The sequence below is a fragment of the Cervus elaphus genome, chromosome 4, assembly GCF_910594005.1.
Source record: "Cervus elaphus chromosome 4, mCerEla1.1, whole genome shotgun sequence".
NCBI lineage: Eukaryota > Metazoa > Chordata > Mammalia > Artiodactyla > Cervidae > Cervus > Cervus elaphus.
The window spans coordinates 53,036,460-53,057,756 of record NC_057818.1 but is presented as its reverse complement, the minus strand read 5'-3'; the positions used below and the strand labels follow the sequence as shown (position 1 = coordinate 53,057,756).

General features: G+C 52.7%; 1 protein-coding gene across 2 annotated transcripts; it reads right to left on the bottom strand.

Annotated features, from left to right (window-relative positions):
* Positions 1 to 5,413: 5,413 nt before the first annotated feature.
* On the bottom strand, positions 5,414 to 20,547 carry CBLC (Cbl proto-oncogene C). 2 transcript variants are annotated; one of them, XM_043899437.1, is made up of 12 exons: positions 20,137 to 20,547; positions 17,312 to 17,458; positions 16,962 to 17,118; positions 16,568 to 16,689; positions 15,361 to 15,498; positions 12,226 to 12,313; positions 11,286 to 11,417; positions 9,419 to 9,553; positions 9,014 to 9,094; positions 5,789 to 5,904; positions 5,602 to 5,668; positions 5,414 to 5,496 (listed from the first exon to the last, which is right to left on the bottom strand). In XM_043899437.1, the coding sequence occupies exons 1-11, from the start codon at positions 20,484 to 20,486 to the stop codon at positions 5,659 to 5,661; spliced, it is 1,476 nt and encodes a 491-aa protein (XP_043755372.1). In that variant the 5' UTR covers positions 20,487 to 20,547; the 3' UTR covers positions 5,414 to 5,496; positions 5,602 to 5,658. The 2 variants fall into 2 exon arrangements, with proteins under 2 accessions (XP_043755372.1, XP_043755373.1); XM_043899438.1 differs by lacking the exon at positions 9,014 to 9,094.
* Between the last annotated feature and the right edge of the window lie 750 nt (positions 20,548 to 21,297).

The window sequence follows — 21,297 nt, the reverse complement described above, 5'->3', positions numbered from 1 at the left end:
CTAGGAATGCCACCCCCCTTCCTCCCTTTCTCTTCCCTTTCCTCCCTTCCAACTTTGGGGGGAGGGGAAGAGAATCGGGGTTGACAGGTGAGTGGGGGCGGGGAGGAGGCCCAGGCACCTGAGGGGAAAAAAGGAGGAGTCCTGCCTTGGGTCACAAGGAAAGGTCACAGGTCAGACTTGGGATCACAGATCAGAGTGCCCACAGCTCCTTACAAGGCAGGCCTGGCTGGGACAAAATTCCTAGATGCTGGCTGGGGGGGTGGGGGTGGGGTGAGATTTCACTGGTTACCCGGGAGAAGCTAGCTCTCAACACTGGCTAGTAAGGGGCAGCTGGTCATGCTGGGAGACTTTCCCCAGGCCTCTGATCAGATGTGGGGGGTGGATGGGCAGGAGGGGGACCACTGGTCCAGGGACATCTTAGATTACAGGTCAGTGCGGGGGTTATTGGTCAGACTGGTCAAGGTTACTATGTCCATACAGGAGCGTGATTGTTCTAGTTGGGAGAGGTGACCTTTTAGTGTTAGCTCCCCTTCTCCAGGAAGCCCTCCCTGCTCTCCTAGCCTGAGTCGAGTGCCCACCTCTGGGCTCCCCCACCCAGCCCTGCCCATTCTGGGTCATCTCTGTCTGGGGATAAGTCTGTCTCCCTCACTGGACCGTGAGCCGGTAAGGGAAGGCCCAGGGCTCGTGTGGTCACCACTGTGTCCCCAGTACTGTCCAGCCCAGGCAAGACATGGAGAAAGCACTCAGGGAAGGTTTGCAAGGCTCAAACGCAGGAGCACACAGGCTCATATGCAAACCCCACCCAGACGGCATCATCGCCCAACACACCTGCAAACTCGCGAGTGGACAAAAGAGCTGCCTGGCACAAGCTTCCACACAGGGACCCCAGGCACCCACTCCCCAGCTCCCCTGACCCCGGCTCATACACCTTCTGCTCGGGCTGCTAGGTATACCCTTTCCTCAACAGCCCCCTTCCACCTTCCTGAAGAATCCAACCAGCTGGGGTTCTGGTTCTGGTTCATAAACGTGGGGGTGTATGGAGTGTGTACGAAGGAGGGAAGTCATAAATACCAGGGCCGTTTCCTAGAGGACTTGCACCAACTAGTACTGAAATATCTGTCTTTGTCCCCTACAATTTACTTCCCCAAAACAGCCGGAAGGATCCCATTAAAATGTGAGTCAGCTCCTGTCACCCTTCTGCTCAGGTCTTCTCCTTCTGAGTAAAAGCTGAAGTCCTTTCCATGGTGCGCAATGTCCTGGATCTGGTCCTCATTGCCTCCCCGGCCTCATCTTCCTCTTCTCTGCCCCGCCTCGCTAGCTCTGCTCTCTTCCTGCCACATTGATCTCTTGGCCTCCATGCTCTTCCTCCATCGCCAGGCTTGTTCCAGCCTCAGGACCTTTGCTCTTGCTCTTCCCTCTCGTGGGACATTCTTTCCTGCCATCTCTCCCTCCCTGTCTTGCTTCAAATCTCTACCGCATCATCTTATCACAGAGCTTCCCTTAACCATCCTTTCTGATGCAGCAGTTAACCCAGCCCTTTATCTTGCTACATTTTTCCTCCGCAGCACTTATCGCTGCCACATATTTATTTTTTATTGTTTTGCACAAAACAGAAGCTCCAGGAGAATGGGAACTTTAGTTCACCACTGTATCCCCAGTGTCTAGAACGGTGCTTGGGGTAAGGAACTGACTATGCCTGCAATCAATGAATTTTCTAATTCCATTGCTGTCTCATGTGTAACTACTTAGACATCTTAAGTAACAAGCCCCGTATTTCTATACCTTTATCCTATTATCTTAAATACAGTGTGGGATGTGTGTTGCGTGCTCAGTCGCTTCCAACTCTGTAGCCTGCCAGGCTCCTCTGTCCATGGGATTTCCCAGGCAAGAATACTGGAGTGGGTTGCCATTTCCTCCTCCAAGGGATCTTCCCGACCCAGGGATCGAACCCAGCCAGATTCTTTACCGCTGAGCCACTGGAGAAACCCACGGCGTGGGCCAGTTACTCTGAAACTAGTTCACAGATTGTGTAATATAGGGGTGTCATGATGTATTTGGAGGGGGAATGTCTACTCCCCCATGATTCTAGACTTGCATCTGGAAAATGTAACTACAGAGTTTGTGTTGTCTTGGGGGCCAGCATGATATATTTTTATTTGTACAAGACTTAATTGTGCAAGGAGAGCTTTGATAAGAACTTTTGGGGTTGGAGACTTCTCTGGTGGTCCAGTGGCTAAGACTCTGAACTCCCAATGCAGGGGGCCGCGGTTCGATCCCCGGTCAGGGAACTAGATCCCATATGCCGTAACTTAAGAGTTCACATGCTGCAACTAAGGCCTGGCACAGCCAAAATAATAAATAAAAAAAAGTATTAAAAAAAGAATTCTGTGGGGAAGAGAATGTAAGTCTAAAGCGAAGGATACCTACTGATGCTGAACATTCAAAGGGGTGGATTACAACGGACTTTTGTGGAGGTGGGTTAGCTAGCAGCCCCTTCAGGGCTTCCCAGGTGGTGCTAGTGGTAAAGAACCTGCCTGCCAATGCAGAAGAAGTAAGAGATGTGGGTTCGATCCCTGGGTTGAGAAGATCCCCTGGAGGAGGGCATGGCAACCCACTCCAGTATTCTTGTCTGGAGAATCCCCATGGACAGAGGAGCCTGATGGGCTACAGTCCATAGGGTTGCAAAGAGTCAGACACTACTGAAGCGATTTAGCATGCACACAACCTCATCCCACATTAAAAAAAAAAAAAAAAAAAAAAATCCTTGCCATCCAAAAGCCTGTTACCCTTTGCTGAAACCAAACAGATATTTCTTTCCTGCCTCTGTTGTAGCTCAGATGAGCTAAGCCTGGTGAATCCCACTCTACCTTGGAATCAGGTGCTAATGCCAAAGAAACCAAGACTGGCTAATCTATCCCCTTGACGGCAGATGGACAGGTGTTACTTTACAAAGATGGCTGTGATGACAGCTCTCATCCCACATGCTCTCCTACAAGCTGAGCTTGACCGTCTTTCTCTTGAAAGGTGAGGGTCTATCTATTAAACACGTCCCCTCCTTTTAAATCTGCGCCTCTAACCATTAGAATGTGGCAGAACTGGGGACTTCCCTGGTGGTCCAGTGGCTAAGAATCTGCTTTCCAATGCAGGGGACATAGGGTTGATCCTTGGTCATGGAACTAAGATCCCACATGCCGAGGGGAAACTAGGCCCTAGCACTGAAACTAGAGAAAGCCCATGTACCACAACATAGATGCAGCTTGACCAAACAAAAAAGAATACTTCATTCATGAATTCCAAGATTAGGTAGAAAAAAACCATGTAACTTCTTCCTGCATCACTGGAATATCTTCTGTGAAGACTTCAGCCACCATATAAGCACTCTGACTACCTTGAGGCAGCCATGCCGTGGGGAAGCCCAAACTAGCGAGCGTGGAGACCACGTGGAGAGGTCTGAGGCAGCAGAAGGATGTCTGTCCAGTCCCCAGCTGCCCTGCTCCAAGCACCACGTGATCGCACCCTTAGCCAGAACCACCCAAACCCCTTACTGTTGCACACAAATAAGTTTCTGTGTTGGATTTGCCTGGTGGCGCAGTGGATAAGAATCTGCCTGCCAGTGCACGGAACATAGGTTCGATCCCTGGTCCTGGAACATTCCACATGCCTCGGGGCAACTAAGCCCCTAGGCCACAGCTATTGAGCCTGTGCTCTGGATCCCACGAGCCACAACTCCTGAGCCCACGTGCTGCAGAAGTACTGAAGACTGTGTGCCGAGTAGCCACTGCAATGAGAAGCCCGTGCACCGCAATGAAGAGTAGCCCCCGCTCGCCACAAATGGAGAAAGCCTGCGCAAAGCAATGAAGACTCAGCGCGGCCCTAAATAAATAAATAAAATTATATTTAAAAAAAGTTTCAGTGTGATTTGCTCCATGCAACAGCTAGCCTATTCTGGGGTGGCAGAGGCAGAGAGATGACCAACATCTAGTGGTCACTGAGGCCCCAGCGTATCCCCTTCAGACACGTTCTGTGGTGTGATCGTGGCTGGGTTATGGTTGGCGGCCAGCTGCCCGTCGTGTTCTCTTGATCACTTTCCTATCCTGATTCTCTAATCACTTCTGGGAATCTGTGAGTGATCCCGAGTCCTCTCAATCAATTCCCTTCCTGCCCCAGAGGAGGCTTCTGTTCCTTGTAACTAAATCTGTGACTCATGCTTCCATGTTCTGTTTACACTGAATTACCTTTTAACTCATCTTTTCAGATGCAGCTTAGATGTTCCCTCCTTCTGGAAGCCCTCCCTGACCTCCTCAACTGAATCAGCTGTCTGCTCTGGGTTCCTGCAGCCCTCTACGTTGCCCTCCTTGGGACTGAGCACAGCGTGGGGGCTCCCGGGATGGCAACTCGTTTAAACTTAGGCAGAGGGAGGCTTGGGTTCCTTCGGGATCAGTGATGAGGTTTTGGGGAGACACGTCCATTGCTACTTTGGAAGAAGGATCCCACGAGGAAAGGAGAGAGAGATAAGAAAGGATTGTGGGAAGACTGGGAGTGTCACTCTCAAGGAAATGTGGGGGCTTTTTGTCTAAGGGAATTAGAACTTGGTTATCTGGGTTTGAGGGCTTCCCTGATAGCTCAGTTGGTAAAGAATCCACCTGCAATGCAGGAGACCCTGGTTCGATTCCTGCGTCGGGAAGATCTGCTGGAGAAGGGATAGGCTACCCACTCCAGTATTTTAGGGTTTCCCCTGTGGCTCAGCTGGTAAAAAAAGTGAAAGTCACTCCTGAGAGATCTGGGTTTGATCCTTGGGTTGGGAAGATCCCTGGGGAAGGGAAAGGCTACCCACTCCAGTGTTCTGGCCTGGAGAATTCCATGGACTGTATAGTCCATGGGGTCGCAAAGAGTTGGACATGGCTAAGCGACTTTCACTTTCAATTCACTGGTAGCTCAGTGGTAAAGAATCTGTCTGCCTAGCAGGAGGCTCAGGTTCGATCCCTGGGTCAGGGAGAAGGAAATGGCAACCCACTCCAGTATCCTTGCCTGGGGGAAATCCCATGGACAGAAGAGCCTGGCAGGCTACAGTCTATGGGGTTGCAAAGAGTCGGATACGACTTAGCAATTAGATAGCAGCAGCAGCATCTGGGTCTGGGTCCAGGATTCTTTTTTTTTTTGCTGTGATGAGGAAAGGCAGTCTGATGCTTGAGTCTGAGAATTCCCAAGTTCTAAGTCCTGAGGGCGGGATTCCTGGGTCTGAGAGGGGAGGGGTCTGGGTGTCTAGACTCCTGGATCCAGAGGAGCTGGGTCCTCCGCTCTTGACTCTCAGAACCCCAGACGCTTGGGGTAAGCAGGTGGGGATCAGGCCTCCGGCACCGCCTACGCCAAGCTGCCCCCTAGTGGTTGCTACGCTCCTCCACACACCAGAGGACAGACTGGACTCAGCAGTTTATTTCTGGATCATAAACCCCTTCCAGCCCCTGGGGCTCCCTTCCCGCAGCACATCTTGGTGCCCTGTGGGGCGGAAAGAGAGGCGGTTTAGATAGTATCACAGCAAGATGGCGTGAGGTGAGCAGGGCCAGGCTGAGGGCAGGAACCTGGGTGGGAAGGGGGCCTCACCTGGCATCCAGGCCTTCACGGATCCCTCAGGGGCAGATGGACGGGGAGACTTTCGCTTTAGGAGTTTCTGCAATGGCAAGAGTTTAAAGGCGATGTTGATTTCCTAGTACCAGTGTTCCCCTTCGGCCCCCACCGCCTCTTCCCTCAGACCCTGGAGTCCTGGGCCCCAGCTGCCCTCTGCACTCACCCTCGGGCTCCCGCCCCGGCCTGGGGGCTGGAGGTGACTTCCCACGGGGCTGAGGCCTCAGTCCAGAATCTTGGCAAGGGAAGAGGGGCTCGAAGTCTGGGAAGGGTCAGAGGTGCCTGCAGGGGAGGAGATTAAGAAATTTCACAGATAAGCTGCAGCGGTACTCCATCTCACAGGCCTGGACAGGGGTAACATGGTGATGGCGGGAGCAGGGGTGGGTAGTGGGGGGCAGCATGGTAGGGTCTTGTCCCTAGCCCACGCTGTTTTGTTCCCCTAACACCTCTGGCTTGAGTAGAAAAAATTTTTTGTTTGTCTATCCATACATCCTCCCATCCATTCACCTATCCATTCATACCTCCACCCATCCATCCATCCATTCACCCATCTGGCCATCCATCCATCCACCCATCTGCTCATCTAGCCATCCATCCATCCATCCACCCATCCATCCATCTATCCATCTACCCATCCACCCTCCCACCCATCTGTCCATCCATCCATCCATCCACCCATCTTCTTACCTATCCATCCGGCCATCCAGATATCTACCCATCCATCCAGATATCTACCCATTCATCCAGCCATCCAGCCATTCCCCCATCTATCCCCCCATCCATCCATCTGTCTGACTGTCCATCCATCCATCTGTTCATCCATGCATCTACCCAGCAGTCCACCTATTCATTTGTTTATTCATCCGTCCATCCCACAAATTTCCTGAGGAGCTACAGCGTGTCAGCCACTGCTGTGGGCTCTGAAGAGACAGCAGGAACTAGACAGACAAAAATCTCTGTCCTCATGGAGCCAATAGTCTCTTAAGGAAGAGGTTTAACATGAGTCATCAGTGCACGGACAAGGAAATGTCCCAGAAAGTTGTGTGCCCTTCCAAGACCTGACAGTGGACGGGGTGAGGAGGGTGGTGATCAGACCTGAGGGTGACTGGGGAAAGCTTCTTGGAGGAGGGGGAAATTGAGCAGAAGTCTGAGTGCAAGAAGGATGTGAGCAGAAGTGTTGCAGTGGGTGGTGGGCTTGCTGGTTTTGTAAGGAGTCCATTGATGCTGGAAAGGAGTTGAGGGGGTGCTGGGAGGTCAGAGCGGTGGGAAGGGGTCCAATCCCCAAGCCTTATGGGCTGATGGAGAGGACGGTGGCTTTAATTCTTGGAGTCCTGAGGTCTTGGGGGCTTCTGAGAGGTGAGGGAGGGGATCGGATTCAAGTTACAAATGCCCAGTCTTGCTGACTTCCTCACAACCCCTGGGGTCCATGCCATGCTTGTCCCCATATACTCCACGTGTAGGCACTGAGGATGGGAGAGGCCCCCAGTGGCCACAGCAAGGTGCCTGGGTCCCTTTGAATGATGTTTCAACCCCCTAAGGGGGGCTTCTCTGCTGGAGAACACAGCATTGTGAGGGAGCATGCCCAGTCAGGGGATTCATCATACCCACATGGTAGGGACTGGCATCATGCCCATTTCACAGACAAGAAAAACAAGGATGGACTCTGGAGTCTGAAGCCAGGGGCCTGGGTTCCAGTCCTGACTCTCACATCCTTGAGCTGGGTGGCCTTCAGATCTTGGAGCCTCAGTGTACCCCTCTATGCAATAGGGGTCATAATAGCATCTACCTTATCAGCTTGTCCTGGCAACTAAATGACTGCCTTAAAAAGCAGCACCAGGGAGGGACTTCTCTGGTGGCACAGTGGATAGGAAGAGGCCTGCCAATGCAGGGGACAAGGGTTCGATCCCTGGCCTGGGAAGATTCCACATGCCCGTGTGCCACAGCTAGAGAAGCCGCTGCAATGATGAGCCCAGGCACCATGACAACAAGTAGCCCCCACTGGTCGCAACTAGAGAAAGCCCACGCAAAGCAACGGAGACCTGGAGCAGCAAAAACAAAACAAAACAGTCCTAGGAACTTCCAGTGGTTAAGATTTTCCACTTCCCCTGCAGGGAGCATGGGTTCAATCCCTGGTCAGGGAACTAAGATCCCGCATGCTGCGTGGCATGGCCTCCCCCCCCAAAAAAAGGTAGCCCCAGGCCTATAGCAAGAGTTACACACATATATATGAGCTGTTTTCATTATGACAGTCAGCTTGCTGGGAAATAGCACACGGGGGCTCCCTCCTACAGCATGTTTTAAGCAATGAAGGAAGGAGAGTTGACTGGAATTTGAACTGGGAAGAGTCTGGGCAGAGGAGGAAAGAGCCTGCCGGGCAGAGGGCACAGCCTCAGTGACGGTGCGACCATCTGGCCAGAGGGGCCCACAGCCCTGTGTCCCTTTCCTCGTCCGCCGGGAGCCGGCTGAGTGCCTCTCACTGTTTCCATTTGGTTTTGGCTGCAGGTCGAGATCTGTTTTTAGCTTCCCTGGCTGGTGTCACCGCCTGCCTCCCCCCTCCCCGGCCCCGCTCTCCCCGGCTGGCTCTCCTGTTTTCTGTGGTCGAATAATGTTCCCGGACTTCCTGAGCTGTTTGTTTGAAGACTGCCCAGTATCGATTGGATCTGGTGTGTATTCAGCTTGAAACCTAACAGAGACCTCCTCTTACCCCACGCCCCCACTCCAGGAAGCCGGGATTTGGAAAATGCTTGGGTGAAGAGTGCAGGGGGGAAAAAAGCAAGGTGGGGGTTCGCTAAGAAAATAAACAGTTTTTGTTTTTTTTTTAAAGGGTTTTCTCCTCTTCCAGAAAGGCTGTGTGTTTGGGCAGGTGCGGTCTCCTCTCTGAGTTTTTTTTTTTCTCCTGGAAAATGAGGAGAGGAACATTTTCAACTTCCTAGGGCTATGGGGAAGACTCATTCCATACCTTCTCCAGGGGATCTTCCGAACCCAGGTCTCCTTCATTGCAGGCAGATTCTTTACTGTCTGAGCCACCAGGGAAGTCCAGGGAAGCCCCATGGGGGTGCTATTTTTAATAGGTGGTCAGGGAAGGCCTCCCCAAGGAGGGGATGAGAAAGTGAGCCTTGGGAAAGGAGATCTAAGCAGAGGGAACAGCTGGTGCAAAGACCCTGGGGTAGGGCATGCCTGGGATGCTGCAAGAGGAGCCAGAAAGCCAGTGAGGTGGGGTGAGTAAGGAAGAGAAGAAGAGAAGAGGCCATAGAGGTATGATGTCAGATGGCATCTGTAAATGGGTGCAAACAATGGGTGCCTGGCCTGCACCCCTAGGCATCTGGCCAGACCAGGGACCCCAGGAGTGAACGGGACCCACCTGCCCACCCCAGACCAGTGCCCCACTCACCACCTCCAGCTGGCCTCTGCTGCTGGGGCGCTTGGGGCACACATCCAGCTGAGAGGGCAGGGGAGGAGCTGAAGGGGCCATCTAAGGGAGACAGAGGGTGGGGAGGGCGTGTGAGCCGTCATTTTTTGCTCACCTACATGTCCCCCTGCCAGGAAGCCCAGCATTCAGGCGCTTTGTAGGCTTTGGAGGTAGAATGGAGAGTGAGACAAAGTCCTACCCTCGGGAGGGTTATACTAGAGAAGGTCATAGCCTCAGACCCTAGGGGAGGCAAAAGTCTGTGTCCTTGGCACCCCAGAAGCCTGTCACAAGCTCCCTCCTCCCTCAGACCCAGGGGTCCTCTTCCCCCAGCCCCTCCTCCCTCAGACCCTGGGGATTCCCGTTCCAGCTCCTGCCTGGCCTGCTCACCTGCTCCAGCTCCTCCTCGTCACTGCTGTCCTCTGGGTCCTCCACAGTGGCGCCGACTTGGAACTGATGGATACTCACAGCCTCTTGGCCCTTGATCTCGCAGCGGCAGAAGGGGCAGGTCTGGCTGTCTGAGTGCTGGGGGAGGTGGAGAGGGAAAGGATCAGGGTCTCCCTGTTCCCACCACGTCCTTTGGGATGACAGGGGCCTTTATCCCCCACCAAGTGATGTGGGGAGGACAGAGGGAGGGAAATGGAGAGAGAGAGAGAAGGAAGAGAGAAAGATGGAGAGAGAGATGTAGGATGGGGAGGAGGGGCTGCCTGAGGTCAGGAGGAGCCCAGGGAAGACAGGGTGCTATGTGGGTCTCAGCCTCGCAGTAGAGGTGCTATGGGGTAGGGATGCCTGGGGAAGATGCCTAAGAGTCCCTTGGACTGCAAGGAAATCAGACCAGTCAAGCCTAAAGGAAATCAACCCGGAATATTCATTGGAAGGACTGATGCTGAAGCTCCAATACTTTGGCTACCTGATGCTAAGAGCCGACTCACTGGAAAAGACCCTGATGCTGGGGAAGATTGAGGGCAGGAGGAGAAGGGGGTGACAGAGGATGAGACGGTTAAATAGCATCACCGACTCTATCAAATGGATATGAGTTTGCGCGAACTCCAGGAGATGGTGAAAGACAGGGAAGCCTGGTGTGCTGCAGTCCATGGGGTCACAAAGAGTCAGACACAGCTGAATAACTGAGCAACAAAAGGAATGCCTGAGACACTTGCCTGGCCTGTACGTATTCATTGTGTGGGGCCCCCAGAGACACACCCTGCCACCACCACTGGGGCCAGTGTTGTGGCTGGACTGGCCCTTTGGTTCTTAAGACTGCTGGGCGCATCAACCATCAGGGAACTTTGAAGAACAAGACTTAACTACTCACAGGTCCTGGAGGGTAACACAGGTTGCAGGTAGAGGGCAGAGGAGGCAGACCTGGGGCTCTGCCTTTTTTGGGGGTGGAGTGGGGTGCCTAGATTTCGGGCGTTCACTGTTGAGTGGCAATTTTAAAGCAGAAGAGGAAGGAAGAAGCAGAGACTGGAAGAGAGAAGCGGGTCACTCCATGCTCAGTTACCTAGGGCTTTCTCAGGGGAAACGTCAAGGCTCCGGGCTTGATAGTCCCTTATCTGAGTCCGGAAGAGGGATGTCTTTGTTATGATAATCTCCCCAGTCAAAAGCTTAAGGCCAAACACTTACATCGTAAAGGAAAAGCTGTGTATTAGGCACCTATACTCCACAGGGGCTCTCTTTACCCAGAGGCCTGAATCCTCCCTTGGGACGTCACTAGCCTCAGCCGCATTCCCCTGAGAAGGCAGATAAGGCTCAGAGAGGTAAAGCCACTGGTCCAGATCACCCAGCGAGGGGCTGCCACAGGCTCGAAATAGCATGTTAATTGTGGCCTGTCCGGCAGACACCACTGTCTCCCACTGGGGCCAATGCAGCATTTTCCATGAATAATATAACTGGAGACGGAGAAGCAGAGGTGACAGGTGTAGAGAGAGAAAGACAGAGGCATAGGCGGAGCAAGCCTCTGCTTTCCCTGGGCCTCAGTTTCCCCATGTGGTCCATGAGGCATGTGGGAGATGCTCTCAGTTCAGTCGCTCAGTCATGTCTGACTCTTGGCGACCCCACAGACTGCAGCCCTCCAGGCTTCCCTGTCCATCATCACCAACCCCCGGAGCTTGCTCATACTCAGGTCCATCGAGTCGGTGATGCCATCCAACCATCTCATCCCCTTCTCCTGCCTGCAGGGGAGAGGCTCTAGGGGCTTTTATTGGAGGACAGGGGTGGGGGACGGGGCGGGAAGGCAGGGCGGAGTCAGACCCACCAGCCAGGCAGCCAGGCAGCGGCTACAGAGCAGGTGCCCGCAGGGCTCTATCTTCACATCCTTGTTGCTCTCAGCACAGATCTTGCAGAGCTCAAACGTGGAGTCCATGGCCCAGTACAGCTGCAGCTGCTCCTGCCAGGTGAGAAGGGGACCACCAGAAGCAGGGGTGCTGTCAGCCATGAGCAGGCAAGTCGGGCCACCGGGAGTGCGTCCCGAACCTCAGCACCAGCCTTGAACCCTCTCCCAGGTTCAAGGCTGTGTGTCCAGCTGCCTCCTTACATGTGCTTTTGTTATCAGACTTGTTCTCTGGGGCTGGTCTACACTCAGGGTTGCCAGATTCAGCCAATAATCATACAGGATACCCTGTTAAATTTGATTTTCAGTGGAACAGTGAATACGTTTTGAGATCTAATCCATGCAAATGTTGCATGGATACACCTTAAATTTTTTTTCAATTAAAAAAATTTTTTGACTGCACTGCATGGCATGTGGGATCTTAGTTCCCTGACCAAGGATCCAACCTGTGTCCCCCTGCAGTGGAAGTGCAGAGTCTTAACCACTGGACTGCCAGGGAAGTCCCTGCATGGGATACACTTACACTCAAAATTTTGTTTGGCATTTCTCTCACCCCTTGGGACAGTTGGAAGACTAAAAGCTGCCACTGGTGAATGCACAAAGTGCATTAGCTGCCCTGATGATCTCAGCAGTATCATTTCCTGGCTTCATTACCAGGAAAGCCCCTGGGTAAGAGGCAGGAGGGGCAATGTTTTCCAGAGGAGGAACAGAGAGGTCAAAAATTTACCCCAGGTCACATGGCCAAGCCAGCACAAAACCTGAAGGTTTCTGGGAGTTTGGGGCCTGACTCATGGTAGAGGATCCCTGAGCCAAGGTACAGTGTGTGTGGGGGGCAGGTGGGCCTGGGTGGGGGCCTGGGCCTCACCTCCGACACGTGGATGTGCTGATGTGGTTCCGTGTGGCAGAGTTCGGTCAGGTCCGGGTTGTGGTTCTTCCCATCCGGGTAGAGGTAGCTGGGGGAAGGGAGGAGGTGGGTATGGGGTTGGGGGGCATCCAGCACCCCCACCCTACCCTGGAGCGGCTGTCCCAGATACATGGCCAGCCTGGGGATATTTCCCCCCCTTCTCCTCAAATGGGGACTTGGGCAAACTGTGTCCCCTCGGACCCCCATAGAAGGACTCCAGCTCTGGAAACCCCAGATGAATGAGAACCAGGAAGCATCAAACCTCAGGTCCAGCCCTCCCAGAACTTCACTCATCCTAGAGTCTTCAGGCCCCAGCGTAAAAGCATCTTTTTTTTTTCCCCCTAAAACTGCAAAACCAGCTTCCTTCACAGCTCACCCCTCACCTTTCTTTTTTAAAGTTATCTGGCTGTGACACATCTTAGTTGCAGCGTGTAGGATCTAGTTCTCCAACCAGGGATCAAACCTGGACCCCCTGCATTGGGAGCGCAGAGTTTTATCCACTGGACCACCCGGGAAGTCCCCATAATAGCATCTTAGTCACAGATTGCAGGAGTGGCCAGATCCTGCAGTCTTAGGCCCACAGGGCTGGAAGGACAATTCTCACTTCACAGAGGGTGACCGGGTCTCTGAATGAGAAAGGCGATGCCTGAGGCCATGCAGGCGTGCTGTGGGACAGGTCTGAATGACCAGCTCCAGGACACCCCAGGCTCTGCACACCCTGAGTCTCCCATCCAAGTCATAAGTGACCAGAACTGGGCAACTCTACCTCACTGACCTCAGTTTTCTCTTCTGTAAAATGGACGTAATCATGCCTAGGCTAAAGATGGGTGATAAGGATCAAGTAAGACAGTGCTTAGAAAACACATAGGACTCAGACCCCACACATAAACACCCAGTGAGAGGGGAACTGCTAGGATCAATGTTTAAAGACCCAGAATACTGTCTCACTGTGAGGTAGAAAGAGCTTGGTGTCCCCTCCCCGCCTCTCTCTGGACTCATCCGTTTCTAGAATTGTGTGTGTGTGTGCATGCACGCACTCAGGTACATAGATCAGAGGGGTTAAACCAGATGGACGATGTTCACATTTATTTTAACTCTGGAATCCTCTGCTGAAATCTGACCTGGAACTCAATACCTTATAGTATATAGCATAAGATATATAGCATGCCAGGGAAGCCTGGCGTGCTGCAGTCCATGGGGTCGTAAAGAGTCGGATGCGACTGAGCGACTGAGCACACATACATACATAAATACACACACACACCCCCAGTAGATTTTCATTACTTGTGGATTTTGTATGTGCAGACTTGCCTACTTGCTAAACTGTACTTGGAACCTCAAAATCAGTACTCCCTATGGCACTTTCACGGTCATTCACAGCCAGGCCTGCTCCTAGCTGAGAAAGAACCAGGCAGCATCTGGCCTTTTCCTTTCAGCTCTCTATTATACACGTGTTCTTTGAGCAGTCTGTGTTGTGCCCCATTTTAGTGCTCTGTCCTGGTGACCGCGCTGGTTCCAACGCCCCCGGGCAGAGTGCTGAAGTGTCTCGTGTCCTAAACACAGGAAGGCTGCGATGTGCCTCGTGGAGAAAATACATGTGGGAGATGAGCTTCGTTCAGGTGGGAGTTACGTGCTGCTGGCCACAAGTTCAAAGCGAATGTATCAACGAAGGGTATTAAATTAGGTGTCTCTAAACAGAAATACAGGCTTCCCCAGTGGCTCGGTGGTAAAGAATCCGCCTGCCATGCAGAAGATACAGGAGACGTGGGTTTGATCCGTGGGTCAGGAAGATTCCCTGGAGGAGGGCGTGGCAACCCACTCCAGTATTCTTGCCTGGAGAATTCCATGGACAGAGGAGCCTGGTGGGCTACAGTCCATGGGGTCGCAAAGAGTCGGACATGACTGAATTGACTTAGCACACACACGACTGCATATCTACCTATCTATCCATCCATCCATCTACTTATCTAGCTACCTATCTAATCTACCTATCCTCCTTTTAATCTATCTATCTACCTACCTACCTATCACCCTATCTATCTATCCATTCATCCATTCTATCTATCCAACATCATCCATCCATCTACCTACCTACCTATCTAGCTGCTTATCTAATCTATCTGTTAATCTAGTCTTTCTTCCTATCTATCTATCATCTATGTATCCATCACAGTCCTACCGTGAAGAAAGCTGAGCGCCAAAAAATTGATGCTTTTGAACTGTGGTGTTGGAGAAGACTCTTGAGAGTCCTTTGGACTGCAAGGAGATCCAACCAGTCCATCCTAAAGGAGATCAGTCCTGGGTGTTCATTGGAAGGACTGATGCTGAAGCTGAAACTCCAATACTTTGGCCACCTGATGGAAAGAGCTGATTCATTTGAAAAGACCCTGATGCTGGGAGGGATTGGGGGCAGGAGGAGAAGAGGACAACAGAGGATGAGATGGCTGGATGGCATCACCGACTCAATGGACATGAGTTTGAGTAAACTCCGGGAGTTGGTGATGGGCAGGGAGGCCTGGCATGCTGTGATTCATGGGGTCGCAAAGAGTCGGACACGACTGAGCGACTGAACTGAACTGAATCCGTCTATCATATATCCATCCATTATCTATCTCAGCATATCATATAGATACGATCGCTAGCTAAGGAGGCTCTGGTTAAACCTCCAAGGTGAGACTCAGGAACCTTGTTTACCTTTTTCGCCCCTCCTGTCCCACACAAGTCTGATTCCGAAAGAGGGGCTCTGAGGTGGCCAAGATTACAGACTGAAAACTCCAGTCTAGCTTTCTGCTCAGTTCTCCTTCTGCTCTTAAGGTCTAGATGATAGAACAGGACATGGGTATCTAGAAGCAAAAGCTTTGAGTGCAAGTCCAAGGAAGGGGACCACTGGGGTTGTGCCCAGCTCCCACACACTCCTCCTAGACCTGCTGCTAGCTCAACATGGCAGCCGGGTGGGAACTGGAAAGGCGTCCCTTCCTGACCTTTGCCTGCCACCTGCTGGAACACTATAGTCTTGCAATTTTATGTTGTCAACGCATGTTGTCTGTGAACCCCGTGCTCTCGGACGGAGTCATCCCTCCTAGGATGGTGACTCACAAGCCTTCCTTCTGTCCTTCCAGGAGCACCTGGAACAAGGGTTTGTTGAGAGGGATGGTCTGTAAGATGCTGCCGTCTGAGCTCACGTATCCGATGGCCCACTTCCCCAGGCGAGTGCAGCTGGGCCGGAAGATGTAGCTGGAGGAAGAGGTAGGAAGGGATGGGGGAGGAAGTGGTCACTGCTGACCCTCTGGAACCTCCTGGCTCCTCACCCTGTTGGGGATCCAGGTGTCTAAATTCTTGCTCCATCATAAACTTCCTACCTTTTAGGCAAAAGAGGCGCTGTCCACCACAGGCCCCTGTCCACCACTGTAGGGAATGTCTGGGGTGTTTACCTGTTAAGCTCCTCCTCCACTGTCACTGGGTTTAGACAACGCTGGGACTTTTGCTGGAAGTAATAGGAGCAAGGCACCCCATTTCTATAGGGGATGCTAAGCTGGTAGGGTGTAGAGCTGTGGCTTCTAGAAAGCATTTGCCACCACAAGGAAAGACTATGTCTGAGAATGAGGCTAGCGCAGAGGAAAGCTGGGGAAGGATAGGAACTGATTTCTGACAACAGCACTTGAGCACCTGGATCCAGCTGTTCCTGAAATCCACACCTGGTCTTTTCAATCATGGCCATCGATTCATTCCTTTTTCTTTCCCTTTCCACCAGTCTCAAGTGTAACTGGAAAAGTGCTAACATGCCATCTTCAGGGTCCTGCACCTCTGCCCTGCAAAGACTTAGGAATCTGACATCCTATTCCTTTAACCTCTTGGTGTTCCAGGTAGCTCAGTCCCTCAATTTTTAGCCCTCTAGAGGGCTCCAGTGGCTCAAAACTCCTGGCTTGAAATACTTTAAGGACTCAGGCGTCTGGTTTCCCAGCAGGTGGGAAGTCATATTCAAAATATTTAACAGATGCATGGGTTTGAACCTATGAGAAACAGATCGTATCCCGGGGCAGGATCTTCAGGCCCCCTTGCGGGACCAGGGGTATCGTCCCTTTAGCTGCTGGACTGTGGGCGGGTTTAGGTGGTCCCAGGACAACCTAGGTGGCGGGGCACTCAGCATTCTTCCTCTAGAGTTCTCGACTCTCTGGGGTCCCAGGTACCACAGCCCTTCAGTTCTTACTTTCTGAAGGATGTCTGGGTCACCCAGACACCCCAGCCCAGGATCCAGACCCTGCAACTCCCACAGCCTCCTCCTCACGAGGCCTGGCCCTTTTACCTGCCTGGCTTGTCTCTGAAAGTCTGCAGACGGGCTCGGACCTCGTCGTATGTGAGGAAGGCCATGTAACCCGGGTGGTTGACCGCCAGGAGCTGCCAGTTCTTGAGGAGTGTGGGCCACGGCTAGGGCGGGGCAGCGCTGAGGTCAGGGAGGGGCCAAGGAAGCCGCCTACGCTCCTAGTGCCTCCCGGGGTCCAAGAACACAGATGCCTCACTCACACCCACCGTGGGCCTCAGGAACATCTTTGACATAGAAGATTCCAGGCCCTTCCACCTCCAGGACTCAGGAGTCCAAGCCCCCAGCCCTTCCTCCCACAGACCCAGGAGTCTGGGCTCCCAACCTCTCCTCCCCCAGGACCCAAGAGTCTAGGCTTCAGACCCCAGCCTTCCCTGACCTGGAAGAGCCTGGTGAAGATGTCAAACTCGAAGATGGACACGTGGCCGCTGCAGGTGAGGTCGATGGTGGAGCGCAAGGCCAGGGCCGTGGAGCCTGGCTCCACGGGGTGGCAGATGCATAAGACCGCCTCAAAGTCAGCCCAGGGCAGCACACATCTAGGTGGGGTTGGGAATGGGGGGTGCAGATGAGGCCTCTGGGAGCCTAGCATGGGAGCACTCCTGGGAAGGAGCGGGGCTGGGCTCCTGGATCTGAGGGAGGAGGGGCTGGGGGTCTGAATTCTTGGGCCCCTGGTCAGGGGCAGGATGGGGCTCCAGCCGCTGAGGGATCCTGGGGTGGGCGCTCACTCACCGGGTTCCGCAGTACTCCCTCCAGAAAGTGTGGGCGGAGACCTTGGTGAGCTGGTAGGTGTGGCCGCAGTACTTGCCCCCAGGGAAGAGCGCGTCCAGCTCCGCGTGCATGTAGCTGAAGATGAGGGCCAGCTTGGCCAGCTGCCGCCTGCGGGGATGGGCTCTGAGGACTTGGACTTGACCTTGGGAGCCCCACTGACCCTTCCACGCCGTGTGGGGAACACCCGCAGGGACGAGGCCCCCAGCCTCTAAGATGTTAATGCATGATAAAAGTCGGTCCTGGGACCACCTGTTACAGTCCTGACGCGTCCCCTCTGGGGATCTCTTTTTCCCCGTCTGTGAAGGAAAGGGAGGTACCGCCTCATATCCAAGGCATCCCCCAGCAAACAAATCCCAGTCTCTGCCTGAAGCCTTGCCTAGTCAGATGTGGGGAGCACTAGGGCTGGGGCCATTTAGGGCAGTCTGAGCTGGAAGACTCCCTGTTGGTTTAAGCAGCCCGGGGTGGTGGACCCCTGGGCTTCCTCCTGCTCACCGCCTCCCTGAGGAACCACTCAGGATGTGGGGAGCAGCAGAGGATAGCTCTGACACTTAGCTCTGTGATTTTTGCAAGTTCCTTTTTTCCTCTTCAAGCCTCAGTTTCCTCAGCTGTGAAATGGGTATAAATACAGGATAAGTACAGCCCCTGCCTCATGGTGGGGTGGGGGTGGTGAATGATAAGGATTCTTACCCATCTTATGAGCACATAAGATGCCAGGCACAACTTGGTATACAGTTGGCATTCAGGGCATGTTAATTAGTTACTGTTCTTATTATTTTATATTAATAGCCTCCAGGTCTGTCAGATTCTTGATGCTTTGTATAGGGAAACCCTTGATAGTTTCTAAACACCCTCCCTTCCCACAGTCTATAATGCAGTCACTATTCACATGTGACTGGTCCAACTTGAAATGTGTTCTAAATGTGAAATGCACACTAGGTTTAAAGTGAAAGTGAAAGTCGCTCAGTCATGTCCAACTCATTTCCACCCCATGGATTATACTATACAGTCCGTGAAATTCTCTAGGCCAGAATAGTGGAGTGGGTATCCTTTCCCTGGTAGCTTAGCTGATAAAGAATCCACCTGTAATGTGGGAGACCTGGGTTTGATCCCTGGGTTGGGGAGATCCCCTAGAGAAGGGAAAGGCCACCCACTCCAGTATTCTGGCCTGGAGAATTCCATGAACCATATAGTCCATGTGGTTGCAAAGAGTTGGACATGACTGAGTGACTTTCACTAGTGCAAAAGAAAAAAAAAAAAAAGAATGTGAATTATTGCATTAAGCATCACCTTATATTTATTGATTATAAGTTGAGTTCATAATATTTTGGATATAATGAATTTTTAAAAGTTTCTGAAATTCATTTCACCTGCTTAAAAAAACTTTTTGTAATATGTCTACTGGAAAATGAAAAACTACATATGTGGCTTCCATTAGAGTTTTGTGGAAAGTCCTGGTCTAGAATCTCCATCAGAGTTGCTAGGACCCCACAACTCTAGAAAATCCACTGAGCCACTCACTGAGTCCCTAGGCTTCCTAGTTTCTAGAACCTACTGAATCTAGAACAGTGGTGCTCAGTGGAGTTATACTACCCTTCTAAGGAGCTTCTAGAAATTTGCTGGAGGCTAGATTGTGGGGGACCATATCCTCCAGTAAGATTTACCCACCCCTTACTCAACTTTCCAATGTCCCATCATACATTTGTGAAGATGGAAAATCCAGTTACAGTGATCTGAGCTTAGAGTCCAATTCCATTTTACATAAACTTTTCTGTTTTTGCCACACCCTTTGGCTTGTGAGCTCTTAGGTCGCAAGACCAGAGATCAGATCCTGGCTCTGCAGTGAAAGCAGAGTCCTAACCCTACATAAGCATTTTTTGCACATTGAAAATCGATTCTGAATTTTACAGAAATTCACTATCCTAGGTGTCAAGGGAAGTCTGTTTCGTTCAGCAATGGATGATTTTTCCTCCCAGGTACAAGTGTACAAGAACTAGTCAATTCTGCCTTCCTGAGTAACTAAAACAGTGCCTTGGCATTTTCATTCCAAATATAAATAATTGTATTATAAAGAACATTCCTTTGATCATTCCCTTATACTACAATTTGGGCATTATAGTGATTTCTTTTTAAAGAATTATGAGTAGGCAGGTTATTCACCCGATATATGTCATTTCAGGATAGATTTAAAGAGATACCACAAAATATTTGTTCTAAAGAAAGGGCTTGGGGGCCTGTTGGGGTTGAGAGCTACTGTTCCAAGCCTTGTTCTGGCTCTAGACCTCAAAACTCTGCCCCTGTCACTCAACAGCCTTTTCTTGGAAATTCAGAACCAGAGCAGGCAGCCTGCAGACAAAAAGAAAAAAGAAAAAAAACAAAAAAACAAAAAACCCCCTAGGTCCTGAGCTAGGCACCCAAGGAACTTAAGACAGGCTAAGGAACTAAAGACAGGCTCTGAAAGTGTCCCAGGCAGGGCTGGTGATGGGGGCTTCAGAGCTCTTTCTCCAGAGCTGCGCATGCAGGAAGCTTCCTGGGGGTCCCCACGTTCCGGAATGTGTCTAAATCCTCGAGGCTAACAGCCCACTTCTGAGCCAAGAACGAAGGGGACATGGTGAGTTCAGGGACTCCATGCCCAAAGAAGGAAAAAAACCTGGGAGGCTGAGTTTCCCGGGTTCTTTCACGGAGAAGGGCTTGCGATCGTGACCCCCCCGGTTGGAGGGAGGAGGATGCTCGCAGCCTGAGGGAGCCCCACCGACGATCTCAACCTTTGCCCGGGCGCAAGGGCTCACCTGAGTCTGGAGCCCTCCCGGAAGAGCTCGTCGTTGGCAATCTTTCGGCTCTGGGGCGACAGCAGCGCCGCCACCTGCCTGCTCTTGGCCTCCAGGTTAGCCAGATAGACCACCAGAAATTCCCACGCCCCCCCGGGACCCTCGGGAACACCTCCGCCGGCCTCCCGCCGGGCTTGCGCCACCTGGCGCAGCAGCTGCGCCGTGCGGGGCAGCAGGTCCCGAAGGGAGGGGGGACTCGAGGAGAGCCGGGGGTCCCCGCATTGTTCTTCCAGGCGCTGCAGCAGCCTCACCGCGCGGCCGAACGCGCGGGATTCTCTCCACTGTCGTCCCCGCAGGGCCGCCGCAGCCATGGGTCGCTCTGATGCCGGAGGAGGGACGAGGGACCGCGGAGAAAGGCCGGGCACCGCCCAGCCCCAGGTAGGGGCGGGACGGGGCGGCAGAGGTGAGGGCTGGCCCTGGAGAACCGGGGGAGGTGACTGCCCGTAACTGTGTGCCCCAGGGGGGTGGTGGCTGGGGGCTCTGGCACCTGGCTTCCTTAGAGATGGGGTTTCTCACGTCCGATCACCAAAGGAAAGCCGGATGGTGTGGCTTTGGTGGGTGGCGATAGGACTTCCTGGGACGGTGGGAATCGCAGGTCCGATGCCTGGGCCCTTTCTGGGGAGGGGTGGGGAGCTGGGTTCCAAGTTAGCAGTGGAGGAGGGGTTGGGGAAAATCTAGGACTTTTGTTGGGGGCGAGGGTGGGGCTGGGAGTTTAGCTACCCAGACCGTGAAGGGGAGTGGTGTTGGGAGGTAGCTTTCCTGGGTCGTGGGTCAAAGTTTAGGTCATTGGTCGTGGCATGGAATTAAAGGTTAGAGCTGAACCTTCTAGGAAGAAACGTTAGGGAAATAGTGCGACCCTTCCGTCCCGGAGAAGGAACACAGCGTGCCCAGACCCGTGAGTCCCCTAAGAGCAGGAGTTGGGAGGAGGGTGTCTGAGGGAGCAGGAATCTGGTGACATAATTCCTGGGTCCCCATAAGCAGGGCCCTGAGAGAAATCAGGCTGCAATTGAGACACTCAGATTTCCAAAGGAGGTGGTGGGGGCTTCTGGGTCCCCACGGGATGAGGCGGGAAGATGGGGCTCAGGACTGCAGCAGCTGCCCAGAGCAGGGCTGGAGAGACGC